This window comes from Erpetoichthys calabaricus, chromosome 7 (assembly GCF_900747795.2).
Source record: "Erpetoichthys calabaricus chromosome 7, fErpCal1.3, whole genome shotgun sequence".
Classification (NCBI taxonomy): Eukaryota; Metazoa; Chordata; class Cladistia; order Polypteriformes; family Polypteridae; genus Erpetoichthys; species Erpetoichthys calabaricus.
In genome coordinates, this window is record NC_041400.2 from 101,967,675 (window position 1) to 101,989,875 (window position 22,201).

General features: G+C 35.3%; 2 protein-coding genes across 3 annotated transcripts in view; both read right to left on the reverse strand.

Moving 5' to 3' along the window:
• LOC114654597 (E3 ubiquitin-protein ligase MARCHF3) overlaps positions 1-5,350 on the reverse strand; it is a 120,620-nt gene extending 115,270 nt beyond the window's left edge. The window contains exon 1 of the mRNA XM_028805225.2: positions 5,292-5,350. The gene's annotated coding sequence lies outside the window, so the exon portion shown is untranslated. The remainder of the gene's footprint in view (positions 1-5,291) is intronic.
• The window catches only part of c7h5orf63 (chromosome 7 C5orf63 homolog), a 389,765-nt gene that overhangs the window by 363,884 nt on the left and 3,680 nt on the right, over positions 1-22,201 (reverse strand). Inside the window, exons 2-6 of one of the 2 annotated variants that reach the window (XM_028805231.2) lie at positions 15,343-15,412; positions 13,822-13,932; positions 13,049-13,190; positions 5,292-5,348; positions 3,302-4,163 (exon numbers count right to left, since the gene is read on the reverse strand). In XM_028805231.2, coding sequence (XP_028661064.1) covers positions 3,981-4,163; positions 5,292-5,348; positions 13,049-13,168 — 360 coding nt within the window. In that variant the 5' untranslated portion in view covers positions 13,169-13,190; positions 13,822-13,932; positions 15,343-15,412 and the 3' untranslated portion in view covers positions 3,302-3,980. The remainder of the gene's footprint in view (positions 1-3,301; positions 4,164-5,291; positions 5,349-13,048; positions 13,191-13,821; positions 13,933-15,342; positions 15,413-22,201) is intronic. The other variant, XM_028805233.2, reaches the window with a different exon arrangement.

Genomic DNA, 22,201 nt, shown 5'->3' on the forward strand with positions numbered 1-22,201 from the left:
AACGCTTTTTGTTATCATTATTTCACAGGGTCTCCAGTGTTTTCCAACGAGGAGAGGGCTTCTTAAATACTTCTTTTGGGCACATGACTAATTGCAAATTAGTCCATGGGAATCAAACTTAAATATCTGATGGCAGTGCTCATTTCTGTCAGCTAATGAAAATCTGGTTTAGCAACAATCTTACAGCAGGCATCCTGCTACCATTCTGCAATATTACACTGGCCTTGCAAAGTTTCATGGGGAGCAAGAAAAAAAAACATTGCTTAGGCTGCAGCATGATGAATTTCCAATACGATATTCAGGGAACAAGGTCACCAGAGAATGCGGTATTATCTGCTGTGAAAAATGCTTTGAGAAATTCTTCAGATCAACACCACTGCTGCATCATTGGTCTGTCATCCTAGATTGGAATCCTACACTAGCTCACTGACTTGGAATGGTAGTCGTGAACGTTATGCCAAAAGAATAGCTGTGACACCCATCTAAGATGGGTAGAAATCTATTTGTAGACCTCTGAATTAACATTTACAGTGCACCATGCAATTCCTATGTCTCTATTATATGCCGTTTGGTATGTGATTTGTAAAAGCAATGTTAATGTTTGTGATGTGCCATCTATTACAATGACAACTGCAATGCATTTTACTACTAAAAATGTTTGTGAAGGAAAATTGTTTTGGAATGACAGAGGCATAGCAACCGGACAGACACACAAACATTCCTTTTATCAAGCTGGATGTACGTTAGATTTTCACCCACTCAAATTTAGTAAAGTTTGAATTAGCTGTGTGTGAAGTGGGCACCCATTCAGGGTCTGTTCCTGCCTTATATTTAATAATGCTGGGTTAAGTCTCTTTCTCCTCTCCCTTGAAATGAATTTAGGCGTTTGGAAGTGCTACTTTGTTTCCTTATTGATTCTCTTAATATGTAGCTTTTTGTAAAAAAAAAAAATAATAATAATAATAAAGTACAGTATACTACTATTTGGTGGTTTTCTCAAAAAGTAAAAGTTTTGGTATAAATTGGTCAATAATTCATGTTTTTGGTTGAGGGGTGTTGTTGTTATGTACTGCTAAATGCTAAGTTTGTATGTATGTCCAGATCTTCAGAGCAATCTGATTAGTTAGTTTGGCTTTGGTGACGAAATTGAAAGAGGACATGCCAGTGTGAGACACATGAGGAGGAGCAATGGCGTAGCAGGCAAAGACAGGAAGAATAAAAGGGGACAGGAGGAGAGTAAGATGCCTCGAAATGACAGAGTTTGAGAACACACTCAAGAGAGGGGGTGCCAGTCAAGAGAGGTTCAGACATGCAAGGATACCATGTAAAAGGTGCAGAAGGTACACATAGGGCAAGAGATATCACATAATTTAAAATGTACTCTAGTACTTGTCTTTGATAGGTAATATAGCAAATATTTCTACTGTATATTTCTCGAAGTCCTGTAAAGGAAAAAATTCCCCTTGGGATAAATAAGGTTTGTTCATTCAGTAGTGCATCTATCTACCTAAACATCATTAGAATTTAGTTAAGCTATGTCTACTAACTCTACATCCAGAAATACCTTTATAAACTGCTTTCTCTGTAGCCGGAACCTATCCTAGCATTTAAGTATGCAATATATATTAGGAATCAGTCCAGAATCGTACACCAGTACATTATGGAGCATGCTAAGACATACACTTCCACCCAAGGACAATTTATAAAATATTTTCTCTGTGGGATGAAAATAGGGTCCCCAAGTGAAATCCACACAGCCAGAGTGTAAAACATGTCAACTCCAGTTAGAAGGGCTGCACCAGGAAACAAATTGTGGATCAAGAGCAGTAAAGTGTCAAAACAATTATAAAATGATGAGATCTTACAAATGTATAATTTTTACTCCAAAAGATTAAGAGACAGCTCAGAACATTGAGCATAAATAGCTCTCTTTAAATCAGGATATACAGTATACTACATGGTAACTTAGAACGTCTAACAATACATCATTAAAGATCTTACCATCACACACAGCCACATTTCTTCCTCCTCTGTTCTGGCAAATTGTACAGGACCATTAACATGAAATTCTGGGACAATTCATACCCTCATGCCACAAGGCTAGTCAATAGCTGCTATTAATAGCATTGCTTTACCATGAACTGCATGAACAGACCTGTTGTGGTGTGGGAGTTTTTATTATATTAACTCATGAATTTAAATGTTACGTGTTATACTCATTTTCTGTTGTTGCCATTATACTACTGTTTCTTATCTGCTGGAGACATGCAAATAAGAATCTCATATTGAGTACATATGACATTATACATATGAAGTAGGTCATTCATCTGCATTATATGCATTCCTTATTAAAACAATAAAAATGCTGCTCCTATTTATATCATTTACATTTTTATTTAGATTTTATAATAAGAATGTTTCATCCTGTCTCTTTTTTCAGCTGCACTGTCTTGTTCTATGTTGGTTCTATACTCCAGAGTCTCTCTCTTTAAACCATCACTTCCTGTGAATTTTGTTCCACTCCTTATTGTTGATAAGTGCCATCACTGCATCACATGATATTTTTCTTTAGGTCAGGTTAAAAATTCCAGGTGTATGTACAGTATGTGGACATTTCCAGAACTGGTATTCCAGGTTGTTGTGATGTTACTGCTGTCTTTTGGAACAATCCTACTTTTTCCATGGGCTCTTGTGGAGAACTTCAATCTTGTGAAAGCTGTAACTCCAAATTAAGCTAATGCAGCTTTACTGGCGAGTTACTTAAACTGAACTTAAAACATATAATTCAAATACATTCACAATAAGATATTCCAGTACTTCTTTACGTTCATAGAGATTTAATTCAAAATGGGTCAGAGATTGCTTCGCTGAAAGGTCCTGATAAATACAAAGATTTTTAAAAAGATATAGGTAACTGTAATTTATGAATAACTTATTAAAGTCAGTCTTGATTTTGTTTTAGGTTTCCATTTTTATTAGTTTAAACTAAACAACCAGGTAAAAAGGGTCTGGTTGGTGAAAAATAAACTTCATATAGATCAATATAAGTTGGGTAGAAGAAGGAAATACAAACTGCCATCTGCTGGCAAACCAAAAAAGTGACTTTTACAAGTGTATAAAAAAAGATGTAAAAGGTTTTATTTCAGACATTTTACATGGCAAATACACCTACATTAAACAGACAAACTATAAAGAAATAGAATTTCACCATATATTATATTAAGCAATCTAACCTCTTTACACATTTTTAATTGATAATTAATTCTTCCACAAATTAACTTATTTTTTAACATTTCCTTACACAACTTAAAGATAAGCTTAAATAATAGCAGTTATTGCACGAAACAAAAAAAAAACAATTGTATATATACTGTGATGTCTAGACAAGAACAATTATTTTAATATTGTGGGAGAGATAATTAAAATAATTTTGTCGTAGAGTTGATTTGACTGAGGTTATGTGGTTTCAGTCCGTTAATTGTCTCTCTTGTGCATTTTGTAAGCCTTTAAATAAGAACAAATCCTAACTGTTTCATGGTATGAAACATGGTATGTTTTTTCCCCAAAAATAAAAGGTGCAGTACATGTATAAGGTCTAAAGTAAAAGGAGTAGGGACAGACAAAAATAAGAAGCAATTATACAATTGTTAAAATGTAGTAACATTTTGCCTTATCAATGCTAATAAAGAGTAATTTCCAGGTAATTAGAAAATACGGCTTAAAAATGTCATAGATATGGATATCAAGGAAATGTTTCCTATCTGTGATACAAATTCATTCACCTGTTCTGATGAAAATAATCATAAAAATGTCTGTATCTAGTCAACAGTATCCAAACGTGTTACTGCATTTTTGTTTGATAAAACTGGATGTTGACTTCTTAGGGAGCATTATGCATAAGGCAGAAACCGATACCGGATGTGCAATTTCACTACAGTGTGTGTGCATGCACGCACACACATACAGACTTTCACAGAGATTTAAGGTTCATATGCTTCTTTCGTTTCCTCCAGTTGGGCAAGCTTATTCTCTAGAATGTCCGTTTGCACACTGTGCATCATTAGAAACTGTCCATTGAGATGAAAGACAGGTATATTGTATTTGTATCTCTGAAGCCAAACTGAATTCTCAGGCAGCGTTATATCTACTTCTTGCAAAATAAACTGTACAGGAAAGAGAAACAAGAGAATGTTTAAAACATCCACCAGTTTTAACAGCTGAGTTTTATAAATACAAAGTTGTTTTGGCTTTAGTTCACATCAAAAGTGTAAAGATTTGGGATTTCAGATTATGTGCTGTGAACAAAACCCAGGGAGTGGTAACCTTTGCAAACAGCAGATTACTACAAGTACTTATAACTGAAATTGTTATATTTGGGGTTTCTATCACAACTCTAAAATAACTAGGGGAACCCAGGTTGTTTTATATAGAGTCCCCCAGTTTGTTAGAGGAGAATTAGAGCTACAGCATGTTATCTAATAGCACCTTAGAGCTACAGCATGTTATCTAATAGCACCTCAAGTATACTTAGCAGAAAAAACAATCTGGTCCTGAATAATACAGGTCCAGTGGGCTGAGATCAGGAAATACTAACAGTAAAGCTCCATAGCTTTATACTGTTGTGGATGTAATTACTCTAAGTTATCCAAAATGACCTGGATCACTAGAGCACAGAGCTTACAGATGGCCTAGATCACTGCAGCACAGAGCTTAGAGATAGAAGGTGAGATAGTGGCAAGGGCTCAGACAGTGGCAGAAAGAATGCCAGTGTATTGAGAAGGTTCTATATAGTTCTCATGCAAGCAGGGAATGTTTTTTTTTTGTATTTGTGGCAAGCAGACCTGCTGCCTCACATGGCTGTCAAGGACTTTCACGGATATTGGTGGGCTAAGTGGGACTTTAGGTCTTATTTATTTTCTGCTTGTTGTTACTTTTATGTTCCCTCTAAGACAAAAGCTCACCTTTTAATAAAACCCATTTTATTTACATTTTGGCCTCTCTGGTGTTTATTTGGGTTTGTGTACTGCTGAAGTTTGCCCTCTACAGTCAAATCAGATGAAATATATATATATAAAAAAAAAAAACTAACTGCATCTTATAATGTTGATATATGCTTTACATACACAAAACATTACAGTTTCCAAAGATTAAAGATTAAATATCAGCCATGCAGCAAAATTAATCTTAAAAAACAATGCTGTATTGTGCCTGGACTCTTGAAAAATTGTTCTTTATTCCTTATTACATATAATATAGCTAATCTTACTTTACTGTCAGCTATTAATACATACCCTGTGTTTATATGGTTCAAGAACTTCTTTTGCTTCATCACAAAGTTGACATGGATTCTGAACAATTGGAAAATAAACTGTTAGTGCAATCTTTCATATTATTATTTAAAGATAATGAACAATAGTATCCTTAGATAAAACAAAATACAGCTAATAAGGAAAACCACACAGTATACTGTACTAATACTCATGTGATAGTGCTGCACACTTTGAGCCACAATATAGTGTTGCATATACTCTATGTGAGTGATGCCATCAGTGATGAACAAACCTGGAAATACTCTTTACAGAAATTGTTAATAGTAAGATATTCTAATCTATTTTGTTGGGAAGACCAATAATAAATATACATGCATACCTTTGCATTATTTCATTAAAGGATAATATATTAATCAGTATTAAAACAGCATATTTTCAATTTTTAATGTCACTGCATCTTTCAAAATACCTACTACTTACTGTATGCTAGAGAAATCATGAAAATTAAATTTCGGATTTTTTTTTTTTTTTTTTTTTTTAAACCTCTTTGTAATATTTATCATTTTATTAGTCAACAGCAAAGGTAAATAATTATTAAAATGGAATTATAAAAAAGGTTTTATCAAGCAATTTATCACGAGTGTTTCAAAAATATTCTAATTAAACTTAGTTTTCAACAAATAACTTTTGAATTTGTATTTAAGAACTACTGTAATAGATTACCGTGTGAGAGAATAATTTTAGTTATAAGGGTAACAGTGCACAAAGTGTTTTGCTGTGCAGTGTACATAAAAATAAATACACAGCATTTGTCTTAGAAGAATAGCATGAACAGACTGCTAAAATGGTTCAGTAAACAAATGGAATGTTCCAAGCTATGGTTCAAGAAATCGGCTGATGTCACGTTCTTTCATGTACCTAGTAAGACCTGCCAGTTGTCATGTATACAGTTTTCCAGAAAAGTATAAGAGACGAACTTAAGAGGTATTGAAAGACAAGAATGTAGTGGAAATGAGACTTTTACTTCGGTATACTTGTTTGGGTGTGTAAGCCAATGAACCAATCAGAGTAAATACAAGCTAGTGAACCAATTAGAGTAAGCAGTAATTCAGCACTATTACACAAATTCAGTTAGCTACGAGAATGGCTCTCGGTCTATGTTCTGTGACCATCTCTGCTGTGGGTACTGTCCCTTAGAAGACTGCTATAACAGTGTGCTCTCTCTTTATGAAGAGATAATTAGACTCTTTGAACGAGCCTTCTCCTGCCTGGTTCTTCAAGGTGATTATTTTAAGAGGTTCTAGTAGAGCAGGGGTCCCCAACCACCGGTCCGCGACCCACTACCGGGCCGCAGCCGTCTGACAGCCGGGCCGCGAGAGAACTGCCGGCAACGGAGACTCACTCAGACTTTTCAGAACGCTTGGCGGGCGGGGCTTTGCAGCGGTGCAGAGAGAGGAGAGAGACCGAGGTGAAAGAGTATTACAACAAAGTATTGTTATGGTCCCGACAGTTTCCCCATATGACACGAGTCTATAGAAATCGCGTTACTACAAAGTACATTCAGCAGATGCTTTCATTACAATGAAGTGACCTTGAAATGCCTGAATGAATCATCCACAGAGCAGTTAGATCTGTGGTCGCAGCTCAGATGTGCACGTTTGCACAACAATCCCCAAACAGAAACATTGTAAAAAAATTCTTTCTTCGAACTTTCCTCGTACTGTTTTTTTTGCTGTTTTTGTTTTCTGTGGTTTTCAGTGATACCTTTTGCTTATTGCTTGTCAACATTTGAAAAACATCCATTGGAATTTAACTCATTGTCACCCTCCTATAGAAACGGCTGACACGAAAAAAACGATAACAGTGTTAACGTTTGTGATGTGCAATCTGTTGGAATGGCAAATGCAAAGCATATGTCTTTGTTATATGCAAAAAAAGAAGAAAAATCTCAGGTTGCAAACATATGCGAACTGCTTAATAACTTAATAATAAAAGAAATGTTATGTAAATTGTGTATAAAATTGCCCCCCCACACACACACCCCCCAACCCCAACCCCCCGACCGGTCCGTGGAAAAATTTCTAATAAAGTGGTCCTTGCTGTCAAAAAGGTTGGGGACCACTGTAGTAGAGGACAAAATTTCTATCTAATTTATTTCTTCCACAACAGCAAAATGTTAGATCACAACTTCACTGCCTGAAGGTGATATTAGCAATGATATTAATTACACAGTTATTTCCATTGGGAAACACGTGTGTGGTTGTACCATGTCTGGAATCATTATATCCATATACAGTAATCCCTCCTCCATCGCGGGGGTTGCGTTCCAGAGCCACCCGCGAAATAAGAAAATCCGCGAAGTAGAAACCATATGTTTATATGGTTATTTTTATATTGTCATGCTTGGGTCACAGATTTGCGCAGAAACACAGGAGGTTGTAGAGAGACAGGAACGTTATTCAAACACTGCAAACAAACATTTGTCTCTTTTTCAAAAGTTTAAACTGTGCTCCAAGACAAGACAGTTCAGTCTCACAATTAAAAGAATGCAAACATATCTTCCTCTTCAAAGGAGCAAACAAATCAATAGGGCTGTTTGCTTTTAAGTATGCGAAGCACCGCGGCACAAAGCTGTTGAAGGCGGCAGCTCACACCCCCTCCGTCAGGAGCAGAGAGAGAGAGACAGATAAAAAAATCAATACGTGCCCTTCGTGCTTTTAAGCATGCGAAGCACTGTGCAGCATCTCGCTTCACGAAGCAGCTGCACAGTAGGTAGCCAACATGAAGATAATCTTTCAGCATTTTTAGACGAGCGTCCGTATCGTCTAGGTGTGCGAACAGCCCCCCTGCTCAATCCCCCTACGTCAGGATCAGAAAAAGTCAGCGCGAGAGAGAGAGAAAAGTACGTTGGGTAGCTTCTCAGCCATCTGCCAATAGCGTCCCTTGTATGAAATCAACTAGGCAAACCAACTGAGGAAGCATGTACCAGAAATTAAAAGACCCATTGTCCACAGAAATCCGCGATATATATTTAAATATGCTTACATATAAAATCCGCGAGAGAGTGAAGCCTCGAAAGGGGAAGCGCGATATAGCGAGGGATCACTGTACATCTTTTTTAAGTACATAAATAGCAGGGGTGTTTTTTGCTTTGAAACATTGGTTGATAATTTTGCAGTTTTATCTGATTATCTACAAATTTAAAATAAGCTTTGCCAAATACTAAACATGGCAAGTGGAACACAAAGAACACAGTTATAATTTCCTTCGAAATAAAAGTTATATGAAACGGCATTAACACTAGAATTACCAGACCCTACGAAAAAACTCGTAGATCCGTCCCACCTTAATATGCTTCGCACTTCTCAGTCAGCGTCTTTTGTCCTTTAAATGTGTTGATAAGCAGCAAACAGCAAGCAGTCTGCTATCACATCCCCCCACCGGCACACAGTTTTCTCAGCTCAAGTCTGCTTACCTACTTGTCAGTTGCTTAGAGCTGTATAGAGTGAGAAGTCATGCAAAATGACACCTTTTATAAATACTATATCGTTATTTGGAACATGCATTTCATGTGTGTTCCGAGTCTACAACGATCTATGCACAGTAAACACATCATTAAAACAGGAACGTTTTTCATGTTTTAGTAATAATTGACAAATTGTAGGCATGAAGTGTATAATGTGTGAAGCCTGCATTCCAAATATCTTTATACACTTTCACAAAAGATAAAAGTATATCAGAACAAATGCGCTTTTTTCTAAGGCTATAACCGAAGAAAAAGAAACCAGGTTAGTGCTGCTTTCTGTCCCGCCTTCTTGGGTAATATACTGGTTAGAGCTGCCGACTCCAGCTCATAAGGTTCTGGGTTCGAGTCTTGACGTCTTCCAAAATAAACGTTTTGACTAGTAAGTTTCTTATTGTTAATATACAATAAAAGCATACATTTGATTTGCGACTATAACAGCCGCTGTAAATGTATAGTACTTGTCAAAGTTAGTGTCTTTTTTTTAGTTTTACTAGTTTTACTTTATTTACTTATCTTCCTACAGCATAAAGTCACAAGTATACTGCAGAGCTTCCTCTGTTTGATCGTCAAGGGCATGCTCACAAATTACACGTGTAATGCCACGAAAAATACCTGCTGACACTTTAGTACGCGAGCAATGGTCCGAGAATGCAGTTAGACTTTTTTTGGGCACATACACCACACTAGTGTTTAGATCTAGACGGTGTGGCGTTGGCGAGCTCTGTGAGCCGTGCTGTTTCTTTGAAGGACAGGTGATTGGCAGGATGACGCCGGACTTTCGCCTTTACGCCTGGTGCAGCTGTGTTGTTCTTACAGTAATCCCTCGCTACATCGCGCTTCGACTTTCGCGGCTTCACTCTATCACGGATTTTATATATAAGCATATCTAAATATATAACGTGGATTTTTTGCTGCTTCGCGGGTTTCTGCGGACAATGGGTCTTTTTACTTCTGGTACATGCTTCTTCAGTTGGTCTGCCCAGTTGATTTCATACAAGGGACGCTATTGGCGGATGACTGAGAAGCTACCTAATCAGAGCACACAGTTAAAGTTCCTGTGTGCTGATTGGCTCAGCGACGGAGTGCTGCATTAACCAGGAAATCTCATCTCACTCATTCAGCATTAACGTGCTCCTGCTACTGCTTCAGGGGCCGTGTCCAAGCGCCAACAGAAGATGCAAATGATTGCAGAAAAGGTAAAAGTTTTGGATATGTTGAACGAAGGGAACAGCTACACCGCTGCAGGACACCATTACGGCATGAGTCCACAATTCTTTTTATTTAAAAAGGAGGAAAAGCATATAAGATCTACAGCCGCAGTGTACTTTAACCAGGGCGCAAAACGAGTTGCAAGTGGACGTGATAAGGCAGTAGTCTGGATGGAATCTGCTTTAGGGATTTGGATTGAAGACTGCCAGAAGAACAACAACAGCGATGCTACACAATCGCCTGAAGAGGCTCCTTTAGAAGAGCTGTAACACTCTCCTTTGTTGTGCGGTAAAATTAAACTCATCGTTATCGGACAAGTCGTCGTGTCATTGTTGGTGAGTAACCATAATTAATTATCTACGTACAGTACTTATTACATGTACATAGTTTAGTGTCACTGTACACACATTTTACTGTATACAATTTTTCTTGCATTGTACGTATTTATTGCTGGTGGCCTGTCTGTCGTAATGGCTGTAACATATGTGATATCGGAGACGCTCGATATCTTTAAAATAATATTTAGGTTTTACTGTATATAAACTGTGTTTACATACATAATTTCAACGAATCTTACCTAATATCTAAGAGAATACAAAGGGTTTATGCTGTATAATTGTGTGGGAAATGTTTATAATAGTGTGGGAGAGTTTATAAGGGCTTAAAATATATAAAAAGAACCATATGAACATATGGTTTCTACTTCGCGGATTTTCACCTTTCGCGGGGGGTTCTGGAACGCAACCCCCGCGATGAAGGAGGGATTACTGTATATGTGAGGGGACATTTCTTGCAGGGATGGCTTCTGTTTTCTCCGATCTGAGTTCACCTCTGTTATAGTGTGTCTTTATTTGAAAACAGCAGTGTCAGATCGGGGCGAGCGTGAACGCTAACTTTGACAAGCACTATAAATTTACAGCGGTTGTTACAGACGTAAATCAAATGTATGCTTTTATTGTATAATACGGTAATCCCTCCCTTTTATATATACTGTATTATATAATAACAGTTATAAAGACACTTGTTCATGTTAATTGCAGTCTCAATTGTTAAAAATAATATTTTAAAAGGAGCATCCCAAATGAAAATACAACGATCTGACTGACTGACAGCGCATACCACTTTATATGGTTAAAAAGAAAAAAAAAATAACACTTTCTTTCCAGCAGGGAATCGAACTCGGGTCTCTAAGGCGCAACAGTTCCACTGATTGGCTGAGCAGTCTGTGTCAACTATCCGCGACTTAGTATGTATCGTGATCGTGATTTGGAGAGAATAAAAGTGAAAAAAAAAAAAAAAAAAACAGAAACTTTTACAAGTCCTATAAATGTACACCGTGTGTTACAGATGCAAACCAAGTGTATGTGTGTACTGTATAATATTAACAATAACAGCAGCTCATTACTGAAAACAGCAAATATAGGAGGAAGCTGGGATCGAACCAGGGACGTTTGATTACAAGTCAGCAAATCTTACCACTACTCTACGGAAACTGTTGTTTTTTCTTTTGTTGTTTTTTCTTTAACCTTTTGTGAAAGTGTTTACTTGATCTTTGGACTTCAGGCTTCATATTTTATATAGTTTATGCCTACATTTTGTCATTTACTACTAAAATATGAAAAATGTTTCTGTTTTAAAAATGTGTTTACATAGATTACTGTAGAAACGGAACACACATGAAATGCGTGTGTTCCAAATAACGATCTATTATTTCCACTCTAAAACTCTAGCAGTTCAGTCACTCCCAGATAATCAAACAAGGCAGGAACACTAGAATTACCAGAGTCTACGAAAAAACTCGTTTTTATCTGGGAGTGAGCTACCCAGAATTGTAAGGGGAACTAATTTGATGTGTGTTTGGTGTCATGTGTACATACAACAATCTATGTAAAGACATCGTTAAAACAGAAATGTTTTTCATGTTTTAGTAATAAATAACAAAATGTAGACATGAACTGTATATGTGAAGGCTGATGGCCAAACATCAAATAAACACTTTCACAAAATGTGTCAGTACGATACGACAGCTTCCGTGGTGCTGTGGTTAGAACTGTCGACTTATAATCCGGAGGTCATGAGTTCGAAACCAGCTCCTGGGCAAATTTACCATTTAGAGTAGTGAGCTGCTCTTTTTGTTAATAGTATACAATAAAAACCATACATTTGATTTGTGTCTGTAATAGTGTAAATTTATAGTACTTGTAAAAATTAGCGTTTTTTTTCACTTTTACTCTCTCAGTCATGATCACAATACAACACAAGATCTGAAGCAGTTACTTTATATCTGAAACTGGGAATAACTGTAGATGTCAGTGGTGTTTTGAAACAACGGAACTGGAAATTCTCTGATCTGGAGGGATAAAAGCTGACACCCAAATGCTGGTGAATCTGCCTTCTTCGTATCTCACCATCACTTGAATTTTTTTTATTCAGTTTTATTGAGTGTTCCTGCTCACGCTGAATTAGTATGCACCTTATGGTCCATGATGTCAAAGCCGCACTGACAAAAAAAATGGGTATGTATGATATTTGGAATAACTCATTTTATGACCTGTATAGTACATTTCGGAAAACATTGTGGCACTGATGCAACATTATTCATATTATTCATTTTCATTCGCATAACATCTTGCACTTGTAATCAGTGACCGCGTTTTTTCTTTACTTACAAAAGAAGACAAAAGACGCTGACAGAGAGGTGCGAACGGATTTGAGGTGGGCCGGATTTACAAGTTTTTTCATTGGCTCTGGTAATTCTAGTGTTAAATGCAATGCCTTTAACATGCCTGTAAGTAGTCACTACAAATCAAGCTACTTAGAGCCACTGCACAGTAAAATATATATCATGGATAACCATGATAGTTTAATTAATCTTTATGCACAAATTATTGTAATCAAGAACACATAAAACTACAATTACCTATATTCATAATAATTTTAATGTCATGTATGTTTGCATAACCTGACATTTAAATAGTATCTGTGGCAACCCCTAACAGGAGCAGCCAAAAGAAGAAGATCATTCAAATAAAGTGCGTCTTACCTTGGTGAATAGAGTTAATACTGGCAATGCTTTTTTCACTGAAAAAGCTCTTTTGAGAGCCATAAAGACCTGATACTGTAGTCCACATCCAGCTTGTAGTCCACATCCAGCTTTATTCATTTTAAAAAATAAACTTTTTGATCTGAAATTAAAATACATGTAATTATAACAGGGAATGTTATTACAGTGGAAAAGAAACACTTGCCATGTAAAACATACCTCCTGAATAACAAACATTTTTCATAAATCTAACTTTTCCTTTGGAAACAAGGGCATCCTATTGTACTGAAGAGTAGCTGCCTATCCTTGTTACATTGTTAATGTGTTATGCTGTGCAGTACACCTTACCTGCTTGTTATTTACTACTATAAAAGCATTATGACAAAAAAATGTTTTAACTGTTTATGACATGTGCTAATTTTGGGGAAAAAAGTGTTTCTGAACCTGTTATGCTGAATGTTGTTGAATTGTTATCATCACCCAGATAGCACAGGAACAAAATGCTTGAGTCCAGGTACTTGGAGTCCTTTATCACAATATACACCTTATTAAGGCTGCATTTTGTGCATTTTTCTGAAACTGATGGATGGTATTGTTAAGTTTTTAGACAGCACTTCTGTCTTGTTTTGCCATGAAGGGCAAATAGAATGAAGGAACTATTTGCAATAAGTCTCGTGTTTGAAAAAAAACTTTCCAAAAGTAGAATGTGGCCATGTTAAAATACTATTATATTTTTTTATATATATATTTTCTAATATTGACATTTTACTCACCATAATGCCAAAGGATTTTGATCAAGTGGAAATCAGTTATTCTTTTGGGAAGCTCAACTTGCACTACTTATTGCAACAATGCAATAATCCTCTTAATATGGTCTCCGAGTCCTAACCATAAATAATATGGGAAAATGTCAGTGAAGTAGTTTTTCACAGTTTATCATTTTAGTTGTTGCTTGAATCAAACGTCATTGAAGAATACAGTAAGTTTATCTTAGATTCACATTTGCCATTATTGGTGTTACAGACCAAAGATCTGCTGGCTGTAATGGATGTACTGTTGGACAAAAAACAACTAACAGATGACATGAGTCACAGAACATACCAATGTCTGCATCTGCGTCAGGTATCTCGGAAAGCAAAGCCGCATGCACAAAGGTATCATTTTCAGCAAAAGTGTGTAATGTTTTTTGAAGGTAATTAAATGCAACATTGTGCTAACACACATGCCTCTCAGTACACAGTGCTGCATTAGCACACTTAATTTACTGAGGTACCAGAAAAATGTTCTTGGTTGTCTACTGACTATAGCTAGTAAATTCCTATTTTCTTACAATAGTGAAGTTCGTAACATTTCAATAAATAAGTGTGACCATCATGATCCAGTTTTGTTATTAAAGCTGTATTTCAGCATATTGCTCAGATTTGTTAGATATGATAATAATTAATACGTTATGATCAATTTTTCACAAGTGCTTGTTTCCAGAGTTGTGTGCTCTCTTTATTTTCCTTTCCTCTATAAAGGGGCACATACTGTACATTAATAGTTACAGTATTTAGAAATGGCTGTTAGTACAGTTCATGTTCTGGTTCTCTATGTAGTAGCCAGTTGCTCTCTGCTACTTTACTCATTTAATCGTTACAAAAGGAAAAGCTCAGCAGATTGTGCATCTTTAATGCGAGGCTTACTTAATGTTATCTCAGGTTATGTTGTTTCCCATGCTAGTAAAACTAAGAGAATGGAAGTGTGATAGATTATTGTCTCACCCTTCTTTGGTTCATGCTTTGAGGCAGACATGCAATGCGTTTTGGTGCTTCACAACCCAATAATGTAAAAAGTGAATTGTGTTGCATTGTTATTCAGCCAGCTGTCACATTTAATTAGATTGTTAAACCTGCTATCAAATATACAGAGAATTAACCTTGGGAAATTAAAAAATACTTTTGAAATTCAAAAAAAGTATACATAGTATTAAGTGTGTAATGAACACTCACTAAATACTGTCCTTTATAATGTTAGCTAATTGAATATACGCTCTCTACATTAGCAAAGGTTTCATGTGGGTGACAACATATTTCACATAGCTTCCAAATGTGTGTTGAATCGACCATGATCATACATAATAGTGGAGAAGATATTAATACATGGAGAATGTTCCAATTAAAACATTTATTCTTAGGATAATTTAAATAATAAAACAAAATAGTTGTGATAAATGCTTCTTTTTCCCCATTGTCAGAGAGACAAGTTACTAAAAATGAAAAGAAATTATATATGACTAGGAGGACTTAACTCACCAAAACCTGTAGGCAGGCAGGCGCCCACTATCTTGCGGCTGAGTTGCTTGAAGGGTGTTGGGACGCTCCTCTATTAGAAAAAGAGACTATATTTAAAGAGATGGTATATAGAAGAGTTTGTGGGGTGTGGGAGGAAGACGGTTTGGTGCTTAGTTATTATAGACAGAAAATCATTTACTTAAGTATTTCACTATAATTGTCTATTTTAAATACCCTCAAGTAATAAAACATAGTAAAAAGTAAAATTAAAAAAGTAAAAGTAGAAGTAAAAAAGTAAAACGTAACAAAAAGTATTACTGCCTCATCAAAAACAATATTATGAATGACTTTATCCCTTAACTTACATTCTATAAACATTGCTTTTTTCATTTCTGTTAGCATATTGATCGGTATATTTTTCTCTTTTTCATTTATTGGACGATTCTCTTTGTTCTTGATTTTTATTAAATGTAGCTCTTTTTGTTCATTTTCTTTTTGTCGACATTCTTTATCAGCTCTTGCTGCTCTTTTTCTATTGCAATCTAAAATGCAACGTTCTTGAATAGATAATTTACTTTTCTGTCATGTAATTTATAACCAACTGCATTGAAGGGCAAATGGTGAGTTGAGGGTGATAGGGAGAAAGGATGTGTACAGAACGAGTAACGACTGGGCAAGAGGTGTTTTTTAGTATAATAGAGAGATGAAACTACATTATGGCTTTAAAAGATTTGTTTGTATGAAGAATTTTCTTTCACTATATAAAGCATGGTGGCCATTCTTCTTCAATTTGTGATAAGACACCCATTCTTGTAATATCCTAAACATATTTTATTTTTTTCTATTTGAGAACAGGAAACCTCAAGCAGACAATTACAGTACTGTACATCCATCCATTAATTTTCTGAACTTGTTTTTTTCATTAGAGATGAAAAAGAATATTTTTAGGTACAAGATAAATGAAAGTAAAAGTACACTGTTTTCCCATTAACATACTAGTGTTTATTTCTCCGTATCCTAGTAACGTAAATGTGAATTTCTATTAAGCAAAGACCTATTTAGGCAGGGTAATAGATCTTTATATTAGTCCAATTTACTTTAATTATATTATCCCAAGGGTTTTGTATCTCTGTCAAAGTACATTTTCTAAGAACTTGCTATTAATTTATTAGCATAGAATAAACATCATTTCTTTGAGGAAATTGTTGCTCTGGAGTCTACAGATTTAAAAGGAAGACTTGTACTATCAAGCAATTGGCCGTCTTAACTGGTTAGTGAATATGCAGGTAAAAAAATTCTGGTATGAACAGTACATGTATCTGCATAGCTGAATAAAGAAAAAAATGCCTGCTGTCTTTTTTCATTAGCATATTTTATAGCATATGCTGCTCTTTATAAATGTTCATAGTTGACCCTAACATGCATATCATTATGAATACGTTTAATTACCTCTATTTGTATATATAAAGCGTCAAATCATATTTTTATTTTCATTAAAATACCCAGTATTAAGGCACTTTTACATCATTTGAACAACACCAATCCTGATGCATAAACATTTCTCTTTAATCACCTGCAAGTTACAGATTTTGATCACTGTAATATCCCATCATTTCCCTGCTTTTTCGCTTTATCTATTGCAACCATTTTTGCTAAACAAGACAACTTTAAATAATATCAAAATATATAAAACAGAACACTCTTAGTATTTGATAAACAACTTGGGAGGAAGGCGTTACTTATGCAGTCCTGAGCTATGAAACTAAAACCACACTTGAAAGAATACATTCTTCTGTGAGTTCAGCAAGACAGTCAAATACAATTTAAAATCAACCTTCATACACACATCTCTCAGGTCAGTCTTTCAACACAAAAAAGCAAAAACAAAAAAATTATGCAGCGTTAGATCTCACTTGAATATGATGCCACCAAGCACCAGCCTCTTGGCCACATTTTGGTTTTGCCATCAACTCAAATTTTATTGGATGTCTAAAGCCTCTGGAATATACACCTTTACCTAAGGCAGGGGTGGCAAACTCCAGTCCTGGAGTGCCGCAGTGGCTGCAGGTTTTCATTCTAACCATCTTCTTCATTAGTTTTTGCTGCTAATTAACTCCTTTTGCCTTAATTTTAATTAACTTGATTCAGGTCCCTTAGTTGTTTCTTTTTCTTTAATTAGCTGCCAAACAATAATAAGATGCAAAACAAGGTGCCACATGACCAGCTCACCCATGCCTATCACACAATATCTGAAAATAAAGAAAGGTGAAGGTCTCAGTAAGGTTGATCTCTCAGGTCCCCAAAATATTTTGACAATGTCTCTCTATTATAAAAAAAAATCCTGCTGGGAAACAGTAGGGAGTCGAGACGTGATCTTCACGTTAAGATCACGGAAGACACTTAAAGACCCGTGAGACTAAAGAGATTGGCCACGTAGCGTCTCGCGGGGACCTTAAACATGAGACTTTGTGCCAAGTGATTGACCCAGGACCGTCTCGCGATGACGTAGAACACGGGACTCATGCAAGACACACCCTACTTACAACCAAATAAGAGTACGGGCAGCAACACACTCAGTCGCGTTTTGGCTTTAAGCACAGACAGGTCCAGGGCTCTCAGCACATATAAAGCATATAAGGACAATACGTTATGGATGAAACGTAGACGGCTAAGCGAAGAAGAAAGCAGCACGGAGAAAAGAGACTCAAAAGCGTTGGAGAGACAAAAAAGAAAAAAAATAATCTAGGTGCAGAAAATAAGGAAAGTAATTATCAGCCCGGAACAAGTGGAAATGAAAAGAAAGCACGTCCAATCCGGACGTTGGTGCTATACACATGCAGAGCAGATTAGAGATTATGAAAGCAATGGAATTCGAAAGACTCAAAACAAAAACGTTGGTGCAATACACATGTGGAGAAAGTTAAAGAATATGAAAGTAGGAAAATTAGAAAGTATAAAAAAAAGTAAAGATCGCAGTAGCGCAAACAAATGGAAATTATCACTCGAAAAAGGGAAAATAATCACCACGGACCAGGTGTCATTGAAACAAAAGCAGGATAAAGCGAGGTCAGAAATAAAAGACAAGAGTAGAAAAGAAAGTAAAACGTCATAAAGAGGTTAAAAAACAAGGGGGCCAAACACATGCAGAGCAGGTTAGAGATAATGAAAACTGGAATTCAAAAGCCTCAAAAAAAACATTGGGGCGAAACACATGCAGAGCAAGATACAGAATATGAAAGCAGAAAAAAAACGACAGTGTCAAAACAAAGAAAGTAAACATTGCATTAGTGCAAAGAAAGAGAAATTATTACTCGGAGAAATAATGAAAAGGTGAATAGAGATTGAATATACTGGATGGACATAGGTGATATGTCAGAAGTATGTAAATATTGTAAGGCTTTGAAGTTTAACTCAAGAGAATTTCAAAAACGGAGTTTACCTTACATGCACTTATTGGTTACTTTGCAAAAAAAATTATTAACTGCTGATGATGTGGATCGTTTTATCTGTGCTGAAATTCCAAACAGAGAAACCTATCCTGAATTATGGTACAAAGTCATTAAACACATGTCTCACTGACCTCATTAAAAAGATTCAGCACACTGGGACTCGAAAGATTCCAAATATTGTTTTTACAGAAGTTCAGAAATAAAAGTGAAACTAATGAAACAGCAACAATTCAAAGAAAAAAAAATCTTAAAAGTGTGTATCCAGTTAAACAAAAACGGGGGTTGGCGAGCAAAGCCCCCTAGTTCTTAGCAAAACAGAAAATCAACAGTTATGGAAATGTCTGCTGTGTCAGAATGAGAGCAGCAATAAGCCATAGAATTAAATAACGAGTTTAATTAACAGCAAGAATTGGCTTCTCATTAAGAAACTGGTTGGAGTGAAATTAGTTGGAGTTTTAAACCCCAATTTAGCTGCTCAACTGTTGACTTGTTTCAAATTTGATTTCTGTTTGGCTGTCATTTAATGAAGAAAATAATTAATTCAGAGCACTAAATCCTTAAAAACAGGGCTATTAAAATGAAGGGGAAAAAGAAGTTAATTAGCAATGAAAACTGGTCACTGATCAGGAAAAGGGTTAAAATGAAAACCTGCAGCCACTGCGGCACTCCAGAACTAGAGTTTGCCACCCCTGACCTAAGGCCTTCTTTTGAAATTATTCCAGATGGCACTTGCTTTTAAAATAAACTATTTTATTTTTACTTAACTGGAACAAACCTACACCATTATCAATTTTGCTATTTCAAACTGGAAAAAGTAAAAGCTTATTTAAGAAGAATGTTTTCAGCTATTTTATGTGCATTGATAGCCTTTCACACATAAATCTCTTCCTGCTATTACTGAGAGCAATCTTAAGACAATTTACTTACTATGTTTAGAATTTTTTTTTAACTTTATCTAGAATGTTTTGCCTTTTCATGATTTCCTCCATTATTGCAAACTTCTGATACTGAACTTTTTTTGGTCTTCTATCAACATATACTATTAGATAAAAGGGTTCCTGAGAGAACAAAATTAGTAGCTATTGTTTACATACTGTATACCCAATGGTGGTTGGTTTGGGATAACATTACTCTTTTAATAAATGACATCAGTAAATAAAATGTGTTATTTGTTCACTCAGGTGCCATCTACCTAATAATAAATTTGGATTAAAACCTGACAACATTCAATGTCAAACATTTTCACTGACAGGACAATAATCTGTTGTTGCACTGTATTTAGGTATGACTTTATTTGCAGATATATTTGTGCCATTCAGTGGCTGGATAAATGAAAAAGCAACAACATAAAATTGTACATACTGTTAATGAGACAGGCTTGTCAGATTGGGCGGACAGACACAGAAGATGTCACTATTTACAGCAAGAGGCAATAGCTTAGAAGCAAGCAACATTTAATGGGCATTTTGCTTACACTTATTTTAAACTTAGTGCATTTATATTATGTTTTTAAAAAAACAGCTTAACTTCTATACTGTGACTATTTAATGTAACAATTATTTTCTTTCTAGGATGTATTATCATAATGCTGAATTACTACAAGTTAGACCCAATTCTGACACCATAAACACTTTTGCAAGTACCCAAAAATTAACTAAACTTGTAGAGTACAAAATATGACAGAAAAACAAAATTTGTTACATAATTTTAAATAGCTGTAATACACAATATACATTAGTTTCATGTCAAACATTATTTCAAGATACTGCACACAAGAACAGTAATTACTGGTATTACGTATTTGATTATTTCAGTCATGTTATGCTGCAAGTTCAGCTCCTTAACCAATAAGCAAACCGAGAGTCAGTTTGCATTTTTGTATCTTTGTACATATTTCCCATATAAAGGAAAATGCTGACCATGCCTCATTGGAATCTTTTAGCATAGCAAGAAATGTATACATTGCATCTAAGTAGTTCTTTTAGAAACAAACTTTACTTGTTACTCTTTCCAGAAGACCAGATATTTGTTTAAAATCTATAGCTAGCCTTAAGAAATAAAACTCAGAATCTTTAGTCCTGATTAATTAATTCATTATTTTAAAAACTAAAAACAAGAGAATACGACTTCAGATATTGCCAACAGTCATCAACTTCGGTCACAGTACAGGTTATTTATCTAATCATCTTGAGTCCAACCTGACATAATTTACAGTATAGTTCAAGTTCAAGGTCATGGTCAAATGCATTCCCTGTAAGGGAAATTCAGTTGGCCATGAGCATTACAACTAAATAACAAAGTACTATAAAATAAAATTGAGAATGCTCATTTATGTTCCATATATGTACATGCTAAATAACAAAGTACTATAAAATAAAATTGAGAATGCTCATTTATGTTCCATATATGTACATGCAATGCATTTCAGTCCTTGTTGCACTACTCTATGCCATTAAAACAAATAACCTCCTGTATTGCATTGCTTTTAGATTATTAAATTCCTGAAATGTTTACTTCCTGTACTTGTTAAATTCAATACAAAGTTTACCTTGTGTATTGTATTATATTATTATTTTTTTTTTTTTTGCTTTGTAGGACTGTATTACTTGTCACATTACTAAAATGCAATTTGTAGGGCACAAAATAAGAACCACCATTAAGCACTTTCAGTCCTACAATTGCATATAGCTGCTCCACAGATGTTACAGCAACCCAAACATTTATTTCAAGTTTAACTTTATCTTTAGACCTGCTACCGACAAAAACAAGGTTCAACTACAAAGACAGAACACCATGAAAAATAGATGCACAGAATATTAGTAAAATGTTGCAAATAACACTGACGACTTTGTTTTTGTAAGGAAAATAATCTTTATTGTAATTTCTTAACCATAATCTAAAAGGAATGTACTAAGTGGTCTGTGTATGTTCATATGGTTTTACAATATATTCCACCTAGGCCTTAGGTTATGTGATCCAACAATATAGAGTTTGCAAAATATAAAATGTCTTTCTTTATCGCCTTTTTCTGTTCTACTATAAAATCACTAGTAACAAACCTACAAGGGAAACTAACTATTCATATGATTTGCAAAAGAATTGAAAATGATACTCATTCTTAACTTATAACTAATGACAGAATAAGAAGATGCATTTGTGTAATTCCTAAAACAGTAGATATCCATAATGTCTTGATTTGAATTCCTTAATGACATCATGACATATTTTGAAAGACTTATAGCTCAGCATATTAAAGCCAACCTCCCTCCCACCTTTGGCCCTCACCAGTTTGCTCATAGATCAAATAGATGCACAGAAGATGTCATCAGTACAACCTTTCATACAGTGATGAGCCCTTACTCATGTAAGGATGCTATTTGTTGATTATAGCTGTTTAATACAATCATCCCTTACATACTAATCGATACGCT